The 18,286-nt window shown below is 48.5% G+C and overlaps 1 protein-coding gene across 1 annotated transcript in view; it reads right to left on the bottom strand.

The window, feature by feature from the left end:
* Positions 1–17,709, bottom strand: part of LOC121443295 (stAR-related lipid transfer protein 8-like) — a 74,716-nt gene extending 57,007 nt beyond the window's left edge. The window contains exons 1-3 of the mRNA XM_041645000.1: positions 17,497–17,709; positions 1,217–1,250; positions 848–908 (exon numbers count right to left, since the gene is read on the bottom strand). Of these exons, the coding sequence (XP_041500934.1) occupies positions 848–908; positions 1,217–1,250; positions 17,497–17,709 (308 nt within the window). The remainder of the gene's footprint in view (positions 1–847; positions 909–1,216; positions 1,251–17,496) is intronic.
* Between the last annotated feature and the right edge of the window lie 577 nt (positions 17,710–18,286).

Raw genomic sequence — 18,286 nt, 5'->3', positions numbered from 1 at the left:
GTGCTCTTGGAGGTCCCAGGCGCAGAGAAGGAACTGTACTCCACAAGAAGCCGTGGAATGATGGTGGGGGTTGAGAAGCAGATGCGGACTGTGTGCTTGTCAAAGCAATGTTTCTTCTTCAAAATAGGTCTCTCTCATCCGCTGTCATAGCAATGCAAATAAACACCCCACCCCGCCAGTTCTCCTTTTTAGCAACCGCCACCCAGGAACTCGGCTTCCTCTGGCGGAAAAGTCCTTGGGAAGTCAGCAAAAGCCCCCTCTGACTTCTGATAAGACTGCCTAAAGCAACTCCAACTGTCTTGTAAGGTTCCTAGGGTCCCTTCTAACACCTCCACAAGATGCCTCCTCACCTTGATTTTTAGCGTGACACTTTCTCGATGCTCTTCTGTTACGGTGGCCACCCCCACCTCCAACCCTAACTGGCACCCAGAAATGATATCCATTCAAGTCAGGAGCTCCTCTTGCTGAAAAAAAAAGTGAATGAATGGGAACGGCTGAGGCCTTGATGACCTCAGCAAACCTGGCCTAGGCTACGAGTTCTGGCGGTGACTGCAAACCCTTTTCTGGCTAGCATGCTACGTTCTCTTGTTTGCCAAAGCAGTCATCCCTCTGCAGACAGCTGTATTCTCTTCAGCACAGCGAAGCTGCTTGCAGACTCACATCCAAGACGACACCAGAGGGCAGAAGGCGGATAGGTGGTCAGACTCCAAGAGATTTGCCAGAGAGCAGAGGGAATTATTTAACTACACGCGCCCCCTTAGTATAATTAGTCCTGAGGTCTACCTCCTGGAACCCTTCCAGACATGAACCCCAAATACCAAGTCTCCTTCCTTCTACCTCGTCTTACCTCTGTCCCTTTCCTGACACTTTGTCCAGCCGTAGTACTCTTGCCAGGGGGAAGAAGGCATCTGAGAACAAGGGAAGCGCATGGGTGGCTGCCGCTTGCTGATAGCTCTGGAGGGAAATCCTCCCCTGGCTCACAGACAAGAACAAGACCTTCATCTGAGAATTAAAGAGGCGCAGCCCATAAGCCGGAGCCAGAAAGCAGAGCGGAAAGAGGCCAGGGTGTGCCCAGGGGAGGGAGACAGAGTGAATGTCTCCAGTTTTGCCCCTCAGCCACTACCTCCATTCCCTCAGCTAGCCCATACAGACGGCTGGCACGTTTCCTCTCGCTGTAAGTCATTTGTGAGGTGTAAGGTGCGTCTGGCATACTTACCGACATTCTTCCTCACCGGCAGCAACGGGAAGCACTGCAAAGGAAACAGAGAAGAAATCATGGCTTCGCAGGAAGAGCATGTCAAAATCGAAAGTGGGCCAGTGAGATGGCTAAGCTGGCAAAGAGCTTGCTGCCAAGCCTGACGACTCGAGTTTGATTCCCAGAACCGTCACAGTAGACGGAAAGAACAAATTCCTGCAAGTTGTCCTCTGATCGTCCTATCTGTGTCGTCGCACATATGAGTGTGTGTGCATACACACACTGTACACGCACAAGAAATAAACATATATTAAAAAAACTGAAAGGGCTCTTTAAACTAAGCAAGTGCCGTCGAGCCATTTTGTGGAAGGACATATTGAGGCCCCCAGAAGAGAAAGAGAAAGTAAGAAGAAAAGTGGAGCCTACAATCCCAGACTCCTCTACCTACTCCACACGACTTCCCCTACTCCACTGAGTAATTCTTCTGATTCACTTTTGTCTTACAGAAAGAAGAGTGCCCCATGTAGTTCATGGTACAGTTTTAATGCCTGATGACACAGATTGTCAAAGAATTAGGAAGCATCTATTTGGCACAGATGTTGAACGCTGGGCAGGCTAGAAGTAAAGTTATTTGGTGGGAATAGAAATACTTAGAACTGGAAAGGCCAAGCTGAGGGCAGCCCTCCTTTCTTTGTGTGACACCAAGTAATGCTCACAATCTCTTGAGTATTCATTTCTGAATACTTCGGAGCAGGAGAGTAAAAATCCTGCCCTGACAGGTTTTGTGGGGAAAAAAAAACAGATATAAAAATGTTTTTCCCACCGGACAGAAATCTCAAGGTCCAAATCAGGAGCAGAAGGAGAGAGAACATGAGCAAGGGACTCAGGACCACGAGGGGTGCACCCACACACTGAGATAATGGGGATGTTCTATCGGGAACTCACCAAGGCCAGCTGGACTGGGTCTGAAAAAGCCTGGGATAAAACCGGACTTGCTGAACATAGCGGACAATGAGGACTACTGAGAACTCAAGAACAATGGCAATGGGTTTTTGATCCTACTGCACGTACTGGCTTTGTGGGAGCCTAGGCAGTTTGGATGCTCACCTTATTAGACCTGGATGGAGGTGGGGTTCCTTGGACTTCCCACAGGGCAGGGAACCCTGATTGCTCTTTGGACTGACGAGGGAGGGGGACTTGATCAGGGGAGGGGGAGGGAAATGGGAGGCGGTGGCGGGGAAGAGACAGAAATCTTTAATAAATAAATAAATTTTTTAAAAAAAGTTTTTCCATATGTAAAAAATACTTTGTGAATTCATCCAGCAAATATTTACAGAACACACCATACTGGGTGTTAAGAGTATAATTGCCCTCTAGACAAACGAGGTCCAATGGCAGACACTTCTTAGTGGTAGGTGACAATCAATAAGGAAAGAAACAAGGACATTTCAGGCATCACAAGCTCCAAGGAGAAACAAAAACCAACCAACCAAACAAACAAACAAAAAACCCACAAGCTACAGCGTGACAGGAAAGTGAGTAGGGAGACAGATATGCGGGGTGCCTCTCCCTCCCTGGAGCTGAACTTTGAGCAGTGACCTGGGTGATAAGGAATTTTCTATGTGAGAATCCGAAGAGACAGAGAGGTAACAGCCAAAAATCCACAGGGCTTTGAAAGGCACAAGTAGGTGGCGGTTGGGGAGCAAAGAGTGCACTGATAAGATCTGACTGCTGCCTTAAAAGGCTCATTTGGGCTGCTGCACAAGGAGTGGGTCGCAGAGCCATGATGGAAGCAGGGAGAGCTACCAGAAGGCTTTTGCAGGTTTCCAGGCAAACAATGTCAGAAGCTTGGGCTAAAATGATAGTAATCAAGCTGTTCAGGAAAGAAAAAAAGGAAGGAAGGAAGGAAGGAAGGTTTATTTCTCAGAGATAGCATCTTCTTGCTTGTTGTGTCCTTCATGCAACCTGAAATCCACCCCAAGGTTATCAGGAAAGGGGCTGTCTGTGTAGGTGCCTGTCTCTTACCCTCAGGACAATGATGAGCACATCTGATACGCTTAGGCCCAGTGATTCCCAACGCTAGGAAGACCTGCCTCCATCTTAGCTCACCCTGGAATGGCTCCAGGTCAAGTCTGTCCTTGAAGAGCACATTTGTCAACAGAAAAAGGAGCAGATTGGAAGCATATCTATTTTAGTGTTCACTGGTAAGTCCGTGGAGGATGTTAGTGAGATAGACAGAAAGTTCTAGAATCAGAGAAACATGCTCAGAGAGGTAGAGCTACGGAAGTCTCCTGAGAAGTTACAAAATGGAACATATAAGGGAGCCAATATAATGCTCACTGGTGGGCAAAAGGGAACAGAAGAACAAGAAAGTGAAGGGGTGGGATTAAAGGACAAAGCAGCGCCTTGTGGGGTCCAAAATGTGACAGTTCTGGGAACGCAGGAAATGCACTAGCAGTCAGCAAAGACGAGCACTCTGCAGTCCTATCCTAGTCTATTAAATCCCTTCTCGCCGATCCTACTACCAGCCCAATTCATCACGGGTATAATAAAATCAAAGTTTGTTCAAAAGATAATTGGAGAAGGGCCTGGAGGTACAGACCTATAAAACTAGCTCTTCAGAAGGCCAAGACAGGAACACGTTCAGTGCCTACCTGTGCTAGGAGTGACTTCAAGGTTAGCCTGAGCTATGTAGTGAGACCCTGTCCCAAAATAAAAACATTGAAAAGAGAGGGTTTGGGATACAGTGCTCTCCACCCCTGGCCCTCCCCAGTCCCCCAGACTTGGTGTCCTGTGGTTCAGGCTGGTTTCACATCCGTGATTCTTCTACCTTCACTAGTGAATCCCTTGGATACCAGGCCACCACATCTACCCCCCACTTTATGTTTGCCCTCGATCCTGATGTTAAGCTCTGTAGAAGAAGATGGGGCACGAACATCTGCATGCTGGGGTGGTAAGCTACAGTGGAACTTCTTCCTGGCTCCAGGTCACAGAGCATATTCCTGCCAGATCTGGGAGACCTGAACCCAAGAACCATAAGGGCGACATTGATAAAAGACAGTCACTCTGATCTGGAAGAGGTGGTGGACACCTAGAAATCCAGCAGTCTGGAGACTGATCAGCAGACTTGCAAGGTTGAGGCTAGCCTGGGTACACGGTAAGACCCCTAAAGCAGGAAAGAAGTGAAAAGGGCAAAGATTAGCAGCGACAGCATCTTACTCAGTGAGCCATTGGTTCATAACGTGTGTATTCATTTCTTCATTCATTCCCTAAGTGTCCGCTCAGGACTAGGCCCTGTGCTGGGTACTCAGGGACTGATACAAATCAGACAGGTTTCCTCCTTGCCTGTGAATTCAAGCTACATGGGGAAGCTGTCGCATGTTGAGACGAGAGCAAGCCCCTTTGCTGCTGTAAAGCACGTGCTTTCTGGACAGAGCCGAGGGAGTCATTTGTTGGTGTTGGGAGTGGGAGGGTGCTTTCTCGTAAGGCTCTTTTCAAAGCACTTGGCCCGGGTCTTGAAGGCAGATAAGGGGGTGAAAAAGCCAGACAGTCAAAAGGAAGAGCATTAAAAAATGGCAAGCACGGAACCAAACAGGTTGTCTGAGAATGCCTGTGGTCTGGCTGGGGAGTGGAGTATCAGATGTGACCAGATCAGCCGATAGGGCCCCATCACAAAGGTCCATGACAGTCTGGGAAGCCTTTGAAAACAAAGGAAGAGCACACTTACATTCATGCTGTAATTGGCTGTTGTTATGTGGTTGGTTTGGTCTGCTTTGTTTTGTTTAGTTTGGGGCACTTGGCACACTTTATTAACATCATTAGCCATCAGAGAAATACAAAAAAAAGTCAAGATTTTGTTTCACCCCAACTGTCAAGAAAACAAACACTAGCAAGGACAGGGAAAGGGTCCCTTAGACACTGATGGTGGGGATATAAGCTATGCCAACCACATGCAAATCAATGTAGAGTAAAATTGATTCATCATATGACCCAGCTAATCCACTCCCAAATATTATATGTAATTTATCCTTTGTGTTTTTCACATCATGCTTCCCTATCCCACCCATCCTCCTCCCGGCCCCCAGAATAAAACAAAATAAAAATTTAAGAGAAAACCAAAGGGAGAAAGGTAGAATCTGCTCATGGAAGCTGCTATGTGACACAGTGAGTCACGCAGTAAACCCGCTTAGCCATACACTTTTAGACACAGGTATTCATCGCAAAGATTCATTGTTCAGGTTCAAGGTCCCTGGTCTATGCTACACTATCGATGCTGGGCCCTTACTGGGACTCTTCCTGGATATCCTGCCCTGTGTTTTGGAGATCCTGTAGCCCTGGGTCCACAGGATCAATGGCATCCCCAGTCCCCACCCTCGTGCTTCAACAAGTCATAGGTGGAGGGTATGTTGGGGTGGATCAACCCACAACCCTGGTTCTGGGCCTGGGTAGTCGGCCTGCCAGTTCTCCCCTGTCCTCACCACCAGGGTGAGCTCTTCACCACTGCCCTTGCTAGTTCACCCTTGCCGCAGTGAGCAGGGAGTGCGGCCAGTTCTCCACTTTCCCATCCTCAGGGTTCTCGCATAGCAGGGCCCTGCGCTACTGTGTTGCCCAGGCAACGTTTATAGACTCTCCTGCTCTTATGACATCACAGCCAGCTCCTCCACCTGCCTCAGGTACTGATGGGGAGGGGGCAGTCCAGGGGACATCTCTTCCCTTCCCATGCTACGAAATGACAGATGAGTAATGGGGACAGCTCTCCCATGCTCACAGATTCCTCTGGCCTCACCCACACCTCTGCCCTCAGCGTCAGCTCTGCTGTGCTGCCCAGGCAACGTGCAGGGTCCATTTTCCTGAGTGCTGCAGCGGATAGGTGAGAGAGTCAGCTTGCTTGTCTGTCACAGGGAAGGAAGGGGTGAGGAGTAAGGGGGTGCATCTCTCCCCCACCCACACCGTCGCATAACAGATGAATAGCGGGGACAGCTCTCCCATACTCACAACTTCCAGGCTGGCTCACCCACACTGTCGCTAACAGGTTTGGCTCTATCGTGCTGCCCGGGCGAAGTACAGGGCCCGCTTTCTCGGGTGTTGCAGTTGGTGGGTGCAGGGACGGGTCTCCTGATCTTATGACCTCAGAACCAGCTCTCCCACCAACCTGAGGCATTGATGGGGGGGGGGGTGCGGGAGGCATCGTTCCCCCCTCCATGCGGCCGCAAGCCAGATGAGTAATGGGGACAGCTCTCCCAGACTCACAACTTCCGGGCTGGTTTGCCCACACTTCTGCCAACAGAGTCAGCTCTGCTGCGCTGCCCAGGCAAGGTGCAGAATTCACTTTTCCCAAGTGCTGCAGCTGGTATGGAGGAGCGTCAGCTCCCTTGCCCACCACAGGCAGACGCGGGGGCGGGGGAACGGAGGAGGTGGTGGCCAGATAGCCCAGTCTCACACATTAAGGGAAGGAACAGGGCCCCCTTTAACCAGTACTGAAGATGATAAGGGGATCGGTCAGCTTCTTCTGTTCAGGCATCAAGGGGTGAGAAGTAAGGGGGGGGCATCTCTCTCCGACCCACACTGCCACATGACAGACAAAAAGTGGGGATAGCTCTCTTAGGCTCACACCTTCACTAACAGGGCTGGCTCACTCATACCTTCACTAACAGGGCTGACTTTCTCGTGAGGCCCAGGCAAGGTGCAGGGCCTGTTCTCCTGAGTGTGGTAGCTGGTGAGGGGCATGGACAGGTCTCCTGCTCTCATGACCTCAGGGCCAGCTCTCCCACCTGCCTGAGGCACTGCTGGAGGGGCATCTCTCCCCATCCCTGCTGCCGCACATGGCAGATGAGGGGCGGGGCTTAGGTTTCCCACGCTCACATTCTCAGGGTTGGCTCTCCGGTGCTCTTGTCAACTGGGTCAGCTCCATTGCGCTGCCCAGATGAGGTGCAGGGGGCCTGCTTTCCTGAGTGCTGCAGCTGGCAAAGGGCTCGGCTCCCTCAATAGCTGGAGACATAGGGGCCTCCCTGCAGACAAAGGAGGTGGTACCAGCCATGCCCCTCAAAGCTGGCTCATGTGCATCTCTGTCTACAGGGAAAGCACTACTGTGCTGCCCAGGTGAGGCAGAGGGCCCTGAGTGCTGCACCAGGTGAGGGGTCAGGTCAGGTCCTCCACCTGCTGCAGGTGTTGAGGGATGGAGAGGAGGGCACCTTTTCCCTCCCCCATGACATCACATGACAGACAAAAGGGATGCGACCTGTTCTCCTATTGGCATGCCTTTGGGACGAGCTTGCCTATGCTCCTGGGAGCAGGGTCAGCTCTATTGTACTCCAGAGGTGAGGTACAGGACTCTGTCTCCTGAGTGCTTCAGCCAGTGATGGGCAGGGCCGGTTTTGTACAGCCCTATCCTCTATGCTTTCATCAGGGTCACAGACCAAGTCATGGCCCTTGGAAGCAGCCCCATAGGCAGACAGCTAGCCCTGGGTGGCAGTGGGCATCTGTGTCAGCCCGTTCCTCACCTCCCACGCCTCTTCAAATCTGTCTCTCTCTCTCTCTCTCTCTCTCTCTCTCTCTCTCTCTCTCTCTCTCCTATAGCACTGTCCTGTACTCACTTCTGCTTGAGTCCTGCCCCTGCCAGCCACATGGCATGGCAGGGTGCTGATGTTGTATCTCATCCGGGGCTAGCATCCCCAAACGGCTCCTGGTTGAGACCTGAGATTACAAGCATGAGCAACTATTTGTTCATGGTTTTGAGTTTTCTTGTGTCTGTTGGTTTGGAAGCTGGGGACTGAACCTAGAGCCTCACACATGCATGCTTGGTTAGTGAACTGTGTCTCAGTCCATAGTTTCATACTTCAGAATGTTACCCTAGATCAGTGGTTCTCAACCTGTGGGTTATGACCCCCATGTGGCGTCACATATCAGATATTTACATTATGATCCATAACAGTAGCAAAATTTTAGTTATGAAATAATTTTATGGTTGGGGACCACCGCAATGTGAGGAGCTGTATCAAAGGGTTGCAGAATTAGGAAGGTTTGTTTTCTACCTTTCTTCTCTCCACCTAGCAACCCCCTTCCTGCTTATGACTTTGGCTTTCCCCTTTTTTAACGTCAATCTATTTCTCTCTCTCTTTTTTTTTTCTTTACGGGAACTCTCATTCTGTTGCTCATGCTGGCCTGGGGCTCATAATCCTCCTAACTCAGACCTCCAAACCCTGGAGTATAGGTGGATGCCCCTAGACCTGGCCAAGATTCAGCCCTCTTTTTTTCCTGTCTGGTCACATTCTTTTCTATAAGACCACAGGCTCTTTGGTGGCAGGGAATGCATCTTTCTTTGTTCATCTTTCCTTCTGCAAGTGTACCCCAGTACCTATTAGACTTCTCTAGGGAGACGCGCCATTCTCTTAGAATCGATCAGATTCAAGGCAAGATTCACAGTAATGGAAGATTTCCTCCCATACACTCGAGAGCTGCCCTTTGTTCTGTTTCTGATTTTAGGGCCAGCATTCAGTCAGCTGCCAGGCCAGATACCTAGATGTCCTTCCAGGAACCCATTTTCATTTCCCCATCCTCTGTCCCTTCTCTGGCTTCTACCATGTTTATAGTCCATTTTTTATTGATCCTTCAGACCTATCTTAAAGGTCTCTGCCTTACTACAGCTTTGATCCCTCTCTCTGGTTTTGCCTAATGCCCTGCCCATCTGAAGATGTTGTTCCTGTAGTCATGAACTACAAATTAGCTCCAGTACTGAGAGTCCTCCCAACAAAGAAAAATAGGAAGAGAAATAGATTGTTGGAGAGAGAGAGAGAGAGAGAGAGAGAGAGAGAACACCTAAGTGAAAAGGAGGACGGTGGTTGCTGGGTGGATGGTAATAGTAGGAAGGTCTGGGACAGTGTTGGTAGAAACTGCAAAAGCTATCAACAGGCTTCATCCAGACCCAGAGAACTCTCAAATTCACTGCTCCTAGCACCCTCTCTGGCCAGCCTACAGGCCCTCCACAGTCCCTGCCATGCTATCTGATGGGAGACCTGGAAAGTTGTTGTTTTGTCTTTTCACTGCCTGGTCTTTCGGCTTCCCGTTCCACCTTTGTCGCCCCCCCCTCCCCGCCATTCCGTCACCCCTGATCAACCCTGTGCTACAGACCCAGGCCTCAGGCCACAGTCATGAGAGCACGTTCCTCACATTCCAGCCTCCCCCAGTCCTCTCGACTTGGCCACACAGAGTCCTATTCATGGCCTGGCCCACCTCCCTTCACACTGGGACCTTACCACCCCCAGGCCAAACCCCAGCTCTTTTGCCACCACAGCAATGGTTACTGTGGAAAGCAAGCTCTCCTGGCCGCGCTAGAGCTCTAGGTTCATGCTACCAAAGTCTTTCAGCTGGGAGATGGGTGCATGAATTTGACAGGCTCTGTGTTGTGTGTGTGTGTGTGTTGTGTGTGTCGTGTGTGTGTGTGTGTGTGTGTTCGTGTGTGTGTTGTATACTATACTCAGTAAACTTGCTAGGGCTGGAATGGGTGCTGAATTGGGCCAGGCTCTCACTGGATATGAGTGACTGAGACACAGGCTGGGTCCTTAAACAAGTTCAAAGTTTAGTGTGGCAACAGCTGGGTACATGGTAGATGGCATGTTGGTTGGGGCTGGACTGAGCTCGTCACTAAATCCTACATTGGAACACTTCTGTCATGGCTCCACTTTTAACCCCATGCCAGTGTCCTGGCAACATGCACTGGTGTTCAAAATGTAATGTCTGCTGATAGCGGAAGATCTAGATGTTGGCAGTGGAGAGTTGGTTTTAAGAAGGACACTCTAGACTTCACCTTGCACCTTTGACTAGCCAAACCTCTGCTGGGCCTCTGCCTTGCTGCCTGCTATAATGACTGGGCTCTAGCAATTCTTCCCCTTCCGTATAATAGAAAGAGAAGGACAGTTCTAGTTGGCTGAGAGCAATAGAAGAAATCCTTCTAAAAGGCTCTTGTGAAGCTCCTTCTGAGACAACCGCTCCCTTTTTGTTTTTGAGACAGAGTTTCACGTAGCCCAGGCTGCTTTCAAACTCACTGTGTAGCCAAGGATGTCCTTGTATTCCAGACCCTGCTGCCTCTACCTCCTGAGTGCTGGAGTTGCAGGTGTGTGTCACCATATCTGGCTTTGTGCCACACTCTGGATGGAATCCAGAGCTTCATGCATGTTAGGCAAGCACCAGGAATCACCAGAAGACCCATCCTCCTGTCTTCTCCTTGAGACTGCTAGTTGTCCCATACGAGCTTGGAGATTATTGTTTCTCAGGAGAACTGAATGTCCGTTCTTATCCTTAGGACTACTGTGACCTCCTGTTTAGTCACCCACTACCCAAAAGACTCCCTGACCTATAGTCTCAGGATCACCAATCATTCTACAAGGCACCTTCACAAATGCAACCAGTAATTGCTTCTGATTTGGCCACACACCCCCACCAGATCTGTTAGGGCTGCCTTCTTCCTCCACCCTAATCCCTCACCAGGCCTTCAGGGCTGGCTCGATCCCTGGCTCCCCACATTTTGACCTCTTACCCTCAGTTCATCTCCAGTCTCCCTCCACAGTGTTGCCTTAGCAGGCTAACAGCCAAGTCATGGATGAGAGTCAGGGAGAAGCTGCAACCCCCAGGGGTTCCCTAGATAATCTCAGGAATGTCCTGTCCCAAAGATCTGACTTTCCCACCAGTCAACACAGATGCTCCTTCCTGCCAAAACCTTGGGAATCTTTTTAGGATGAGCAGAGTGGCCTTAGAGGGAGCAGTTTCCAATGTGAGCCGAGCCTCTTCTCCAAGCCCTGAGCTGTGACCAGAGGTGGGCTGAGAGATTTGGCGACATGAAAACTAGGAGACTGCTTGAACAACTCACTCCCTGAAATCCAAGGTGATAACATCGGTGTTTCCTATCATCCTTTCGCTTCCCCAAGATGCGGTCAGCAATAGGCTCCCCAAAGTCAAGGGAAGAAGGGACTGGCAGGGCTAAGTTTTCCGTATTTCCTAAGAGAGAGAACTGAGGGCTCAAGACCGTGAAGAGTAGTAAGTCTTCTAACTTCACATTAATTCATACTTACTGATCACCGACTCTGTGGCAGCCTTTTCCACACGCCGTTCCTACAATCAATTATGAAGTAGGATGTGTATCCCTCCTCGTGTTGTAGATAAGGGAACTGAGGCACGGCGAAAGATAAAGAGGCAGAAGCTGGGTGTTTTGCTTCCCTTTACGTCACTGTCTCATCACAGCCACTTTCTGCCCTCCATGTCTCAGTAGGTGATCCAGCTCAGGGCAGAGCGAAAGTTAGAGAGGTTTGCCTATGGCCGGCCTTAACTCTATTCTCCAGGGGCACACCTTCTTTCTGTGTGTTGGAAGCCTCAGCCTCAGAGGCCACGGGCCCAGATGTATGCTCCCTGGCGTCAGAGACACAGGTGGCCACCGAATGGTTGGACAGAGAGATGGGGTTGGTTGAAGAACACCCTTTCCTACCCACCCGGGAGACCTCTGACTCCAAACCCCAGCACTGGCCATCTGGCTGCTGCTCCTTGTTATTGTCACCAGTGATTTGGAAACATAAACCAAACCCTGGCTTCCATAGCTTCCTGGGTCTCCAGCTGTTCTCTGGCCCTAGGGGCTACTGGGAGGAACAGTCACCAATATAGGCGCTTTTCCCTGAGCCTGGGCTCCATTCCTTTCTCCCGAGGGAACTGGAGTGGAAATTGCTGACATTTTGAAAGCAGTATTTTATATTTCATTTGACCTTGAAGTTTGTGTGTGTGTGTGTGTGTGTGTGTGTGTGTGTGTGTAAAACTCTGATAATGAAAGCATCAGCGTAGAAAAGACTCAGTAACCAACCCAACTTCAAGTTTTGTAGGCAGAGAAACAGGGGCCTGGATTATATATGACCACCACAGACTTTGGAACTAAATTACCTGGGTTGAAATGTCCAAGGTGGCCATTATGTGGTGACCCACATAATGGCTGTGTCCTAAAATGTCCAGGTTTCAGTCCATTGAAGATGATAGTGATGACAGTAGTGCCTTAGAGTGTAATAGTTATGATACACTGAGCTAATATACAGGAAAGACTTGCAACAGTGTGGACCCTAGAGTGTGTACTTTATAAATGCTAGCCAGGAGTGGTCTGAGCCTTCTTTAGTTTTTAGTCTATGGTCTTCTCCATTTCTTCCCCTCCAAAGTCCTAGTGTCAGGTGCAGACTTCATCCCACAGCCAAACACGCTTGCCCACATTTTGGCACTAAAGAACCTAAAGACAAAGTTGTGGATCAAATAGACAAAAGGATTAACAACATCCTTTCTCACTCTAAATACTTGCTCTTTCTGACTGCATCGTGAACATCCAAGTGGAACTTCCACAGGAAAGCTCCAAGGTCTCAGGCTAAGTGGCAGAGCACTTGTCCAGTCTATAAAAGGCCCTGGGTACCTTAGCAACAAAACCTTAGCAACATCTTTCGTTCTTATTTATCAGCATCATCTCCACCCATCACCATTTGCTCCCAACTCCTATATCCAGGGGGTCAGGGGAAATGCCTGGATCTCTACCTCCTTCTTCTCCTGCTTCCAGCTTTATCTTCCCTGGAATTTCCGTGTTATTTTCATCAGTAGACCAGTTCTTTAGATCTGGTTCCATGTGCCAGGCTCTTATTTACCAGTTCCTTGGCAATTCCATTAAGGAAGTGACTGGCCCAAGAAGGCTGATTGACTTAGATATGGCAGTTAGCCATTGCTTTCTTCCTTGCCCACTTGTCTCCCAAAAAGCTTTCCTGAGTACAGTTTCTCTTGAACTCCTCCTAGTCCAATAAACTTTCCACCACCTATTTCTTGCTTCAGTCCATAAGCCATTGACTCCAAACTCTGGGGCCTAAGTCAGCATCAGGGACTCACAATTAACCATTCAGGGACAACCCACAGTATGGTCATTCACACAGGTCGAGAGTCAAAACCCACTACTCAACTGATACAATTGACTTGGCTGAAGACCTCTGCTCAGAGAGCCCAGAAGTGAACTCTATCTCTGAGACAGAGAGCTTTGCCCTGCTCCATTAAAGCAGTTTTCTCATGACCTGAGAGTCTATGTCATATTTTTTTGGATTCAATCACCGAGAGGTGACTCCATACAAATAACTTATATGTACACATTTATGTAAACATACACACACTCACCAGAGACTGGTTTGTTAACCTCTGGAATGCAGAGACGGGATCCAGAAGTCCTTTCCTAGCTCTTAACGTTTGTATACATTTGTGTATACTCAAATTCTCCACATTCCCCTTGCCCCTCTCACAAGCAGTCCACAGTGCATGCGATTGGTATCTGTTTGTAGAGATAAGGGCAAAGGAATGGAAAAAGCAGAGATGTCCTGCAAGATAAGAGTGGAAATACTGAATCATTGTCACACATACGCCCCATATCCTTCCAGGCCGATTCCCAGAAGAATGAGATGCTACGAGTTGGCATGGGGCAGAGAAAGCCTGGCTTATGAGCAAGCATATAGGAGAATGTATGAGTGCACATGAGTTCAAGGTTGTGTGGTGAGCTGGAAAGCTTACTGTCACCAGAATGGCTGCTCAAACAGCCACATAGAGCTGGTTGCTGGTCACCTATCCCAGGACTTAGAGGCTCACACAGGTAGATTGCCATGAATTCAAGGCCATTCTGGGGATATATAGTGAATTCAAGGGCAGCCTGGACTTCACAGTGAGACCCAAAGTTAATGGAACAAAAATAAACAGAAAACAAAAGAGCAGCCATTTAGAAGTCCGTGTGTACTCAGGAGAGGAGAGAGAGCATTTACACAAGAGGGTGCTTGAGACTATGCACCTGGGTGAATTTGGAAGAGTCCCATGCACGGATGCACTCAGTGCATGAATACAGTGTATGACTTCAGTCCATGAATATAGCGACTGGACCACGGCTTGCTGACCCATGTTGGACTACATCTGGCTGGCTAACTTCTGAGAGCCTTCCCAGTGTCCAAGAGACTTTTCTAGCCATGATTTCTTCAACTACTGCAGACTGCTTGTGGGTAGAAGAGAGTTGTTATCACATGTGAACATATGTGCACTGTGCGTGTATGGGTAGAATGTGGAAAGACACCCCCACCTAGCACTATCGTAAAATTTTACCAGATAGAAGCTGCAATTGAACTTCACAACACAAGGTGGAATAGTACAGTATATAAGAGAGACTACACTTGATCAGCCTGTGTCCTGACTCCATCCATGACCTCGGGCACATCACTCCTCTCCTGGCCCCAGTTTCCTCATGAGTATTTTGGAAGGGGAAAATAGATGACTTTTAAGGGCCTTTCTATAGCTGATACTATGTAATTACATACTTACATTTTAAGAGGATGAAAAGGATCAGACAATAGGAAAATGTAACCGTCTCAAAGTCACCCAGAGATGATGACAGAGATGGAGCTCTACCTCTCAAACTAGTGTCCTCTAGGCACTGGTGTGTTCTACTTGACAGACAGAGGCCTCATGCCTGGGCTTATTATGCACACAGCACCTAGCTAGGTGCTGGGGGGGGGCGGCAAAAGGTCACAAAGAAATGGTTAGCCCATCAGTATGGAGATAGGGTCTTATGCATGCTGATTGCACAGAAAGGTGGCCATATCTACCTTCCTGGCCCTGCTGGCTTCAGGGGAGACACATTATAAACTGTATATTGACCTTATTTCACAACCAAATGCATTTGCCTAGGCTGCTCCTAACTGAGAGAAACCCAAAACAATTCTAAGACTTGGACTGGCCCCTTGTACCTCTGTAGTATCCTTTGCTTCTGAATCACCAGCCTTCAGTTCCTAAATGAGTCAGTTCTGTCGTTAGACTAAAGCAGGGTCAAAGTAGAGAGCTGAGGGTTAACAGTGACAAAGGAATGGACAAGATCTGAGACCCTAATCCTCACTCTCCAAACACAGAATAAACCCTGCCCTTTGCCTTGCTTGCTCTTAGTGCACTACTTGGAAATCCGCTTTGAGCAGGACAAGCTCACTGAGTTTCTTTGCGCTGCCAACACTGTCAATATACTTCAGGTCGGTAGGCTGTGGCTCAGAAAGCTCATGTTCTAAGGCGCACAGCCAAAATGCATGCATGAAGTTTGTCTGCTTTTCTCTTCCTCCTCCTCCTCTTCTTCCTCCTCCTCCTCACCTTTTCAGCCAATCAAAAGAAAACCTCATGGAGTATGGAGTTACTGGGGCTTGGCTTCCGTATCAAGGCTACAAGAAGGCAGGATTAGATGATTGGCAGGGTCTGCCAGTTGCATCGGGCTCTACACAGCCATGGGTCACCTTCAGGCAGCCTTTTCATAGCTGTGCGACTGTGTGTGGGGAGGCCTGACTCAGAACAGCAGCTTCCTCGGAGCAGGCTGACAGATCCAGAGCACCCAGCCTTTGACTGGCACCTTAAAGCAATAGCGTTGGAAAAGGGGACAGGATGCCGGGCGGTGGTGGCGCACGCCTTTAATCCCAGCACTTGGGAGGCAGAGGCAGGCGGATCTCTGTGAGTTCGAGACCAGCCTGGTCTACAAGAGCTAGTTCCAGGACAGGCTCCAAAACCACATAGAAATCCTGCCTCGAAAAACCAAAAAAAAAAAAAAAAAAGAAAAGAAAAAGAAAAAAAGGAAAAGGGGACAGGAGGCTCAGGTTTAAGTGTGGATCTGGCAAGCTGCCTCTTAGCCTTGCGATCTAATAATGTGTCACTTTGTATATGTAAAGATCACATATGACAACAGTGCTCCTGCCTTCCCTGCCTCTGTGTGTATGTGTGCAAACATTCTTACACATACATGTACATGTGTGTATATACACATGTAATATTGTACTGTACTTAATTTTGTGGATATGCCTGGATCTGTATATCTTCATACATGTGCTTGGAGGGGGTATGTAGTTGTATGTGCATGTTTCTACTTAGTGTTTTTTAACCTTCCTGACATGGAGACACTTTAATATAGTTCCTCATGTTGTGGTAATCCCCCAACCATAAAATTATTTTCACTTTTAATTCATAACTGTATTTTTGCTAACACTATGAATTGTAATGTGAATATCGGTATTTTCTGATGGTCTCAGGTGGCTCCTGTGAAAGGGCCATTTGACCCCGAAGGGGTTGCGACCCATAGTTTGTGTACGTCTATGTGTATATGGCTGAATGTGCACACACGCACACATACATGCTGTGTTCATGGGCACATGCATGCATGGAATCATATATGCTTCTTGCATCTGGGCTGGAAACCTCTGACCTTCTCTTTTCATTTCGGTAGTCTAGTGTTTTCGAAGAGCCTGTCATGAATCAGGGGTGTTTGCTGAGAACCCTGGGCTAATGAATACAAAGGGTTATGCATGCAGTCAAGTGAAGCACCTAGCATGGTTCACTGATGGGGTAGCAGATGGGCCCTCTCAGGCTTCAAACCCTGAAGTCACCTTAAATTCACCTTTCCTTTTTCTTTATTATTCTACCCAACTCTTCAGCAACTCCTCCCTGCCCGTACCCAGACTCGCGGCCATTGCAGCAATTTCCTTCCTAATCCGTCTCTCCACTGGGACCCTTCCATGTCACTCTTGCCTGCTGGGACTGCTGGAGTGCTTCTCCTAAACCCATCCATGCCTACAATTGTAAAATCATCTCCCCAGGCCCTAAAAATACAGACCCTCGACTTCTGGATTTCATGGGTAAGAGTAAGGGTTTTAAAACATATAGGGAAACAGTGTCACAATATTTAATTTTGCTGAAAACAGACAATAAAACTGTTCTCAATCTTATTTTGTAAAAATAAATATCGTTTGGGCGGGCAGTGGTGGCTCACGCCTTTAATCCCAGCACTCAGGAGGCAGAGGCAGGCGGATCTCTGTGAATTTGAGGCCAACTTGATCTACAGAGTGAGTTCCAGGACAGGCTCCAAAGCTACTTGGAGAAACCCTGTCTCAAAAAGTCAAAAAAGAAAAAGAAATATCATTTGAACCATAACCCCATTGGAAAGGTTCAATAATTTCCAAAGAAAGACTACTTCATTGAGTTGAATTAATATATATATATTTATATAATATAATATATAATATATATATTTACAAAAACTGAATTGCCTTTGCTTTTCCCCAGTTCTATTACAGATAGGCAAAGTTATCACTAGAATACCCCTCCCCCCAGTAAAAGAAGACCATAGGCCCCCACATCAATTTCAAAGTCTTTGAGGAGTAGCCCCATCTCCTACTCTCTTTGCACCTCTCTTCCAACTCTTCAGTTGATCCCCACCATGAATTCTTCCCCTTCTCTCAGCCCGCCGCTACCACCAGCACCACAAGCACCAGCGCCAGCACCAATCCCAGCACCATCAGCACTAGCGCCACCACCACCAGTACCAGCACCAGCACCAGTACCACCAGCTCCAGCACTACCAGCACCAGCACCAGTACCACCAGCACCAGCATCGCCACCACCAAAACCAGCACTGCCACCATCGGGACCAGCACCAACACCACCAGCACCAGCACCATCGCCATCATCATCAGCTCATGTACCAACTTCCAGACTTTCTACCCTCTGCCAATTATTGCTCCTGCATTTTCTGCCAAGGATGCCTGGGATTCCCTGCCTCTCTGTGTGGAGTGACAGGGCAGATGCATTTCTTCCTTCCACCTTCAGGCTCAATCCAGATGTGACCTCCTGTGAAATCATTCCAAGTCCCTCTGGGTGGACTGGAGTTTCCTTTCCTAAGAGCCCCAGCAAGTCTTCCATCCTATCTTAGAGTAAGGCCAGTTGCTCAAAAGTCTTGCCAGCAGACTGTACTTTGAGGAGCCATATTATATCAAGGAAAACACAGACTTTAGAGTACAGATGCCAACGCTGCCAGCCATAGCTGGGTACTGGTGTATCACTTTGTCACTTACAATGTCTCCTCTACAACTATCAAAGAGGGAAAGTACTAGATAGTGAGGAAGATCACCCAGGTCTGGCACAAGCAGATTTTAAATACACATTAGTGTCTTGGTACTTAAAAGAAATCTTGCATTCTGCATTCCCATGGATTCCGCTGTGCGCCTGCATTTCCTGTGACCAGGCTAGCGTAGGCCTTCAACA

The sequence above is a fragment of the Microtus oregoni genome, unplaced genomic scaffold (genome assembly GCF_018167655.1).
Source record: "Microtus oregoni isolate MIOR12 unplaced genomic scaffold, Mior012 000104F_ref0000108, whole genome shotgun sequence".
Lineage (NCBI taxonomy): Eukaryota > Metazoa > Chordata > Mammalia > Rodentia > Cricetidae > Microtus > Microtus oregoni.
The sequence above is the reverse complement of the archived record's forward strand: the minus strand, read 5'-3'. Positions and strand labels throughout refer to the sequence as shown.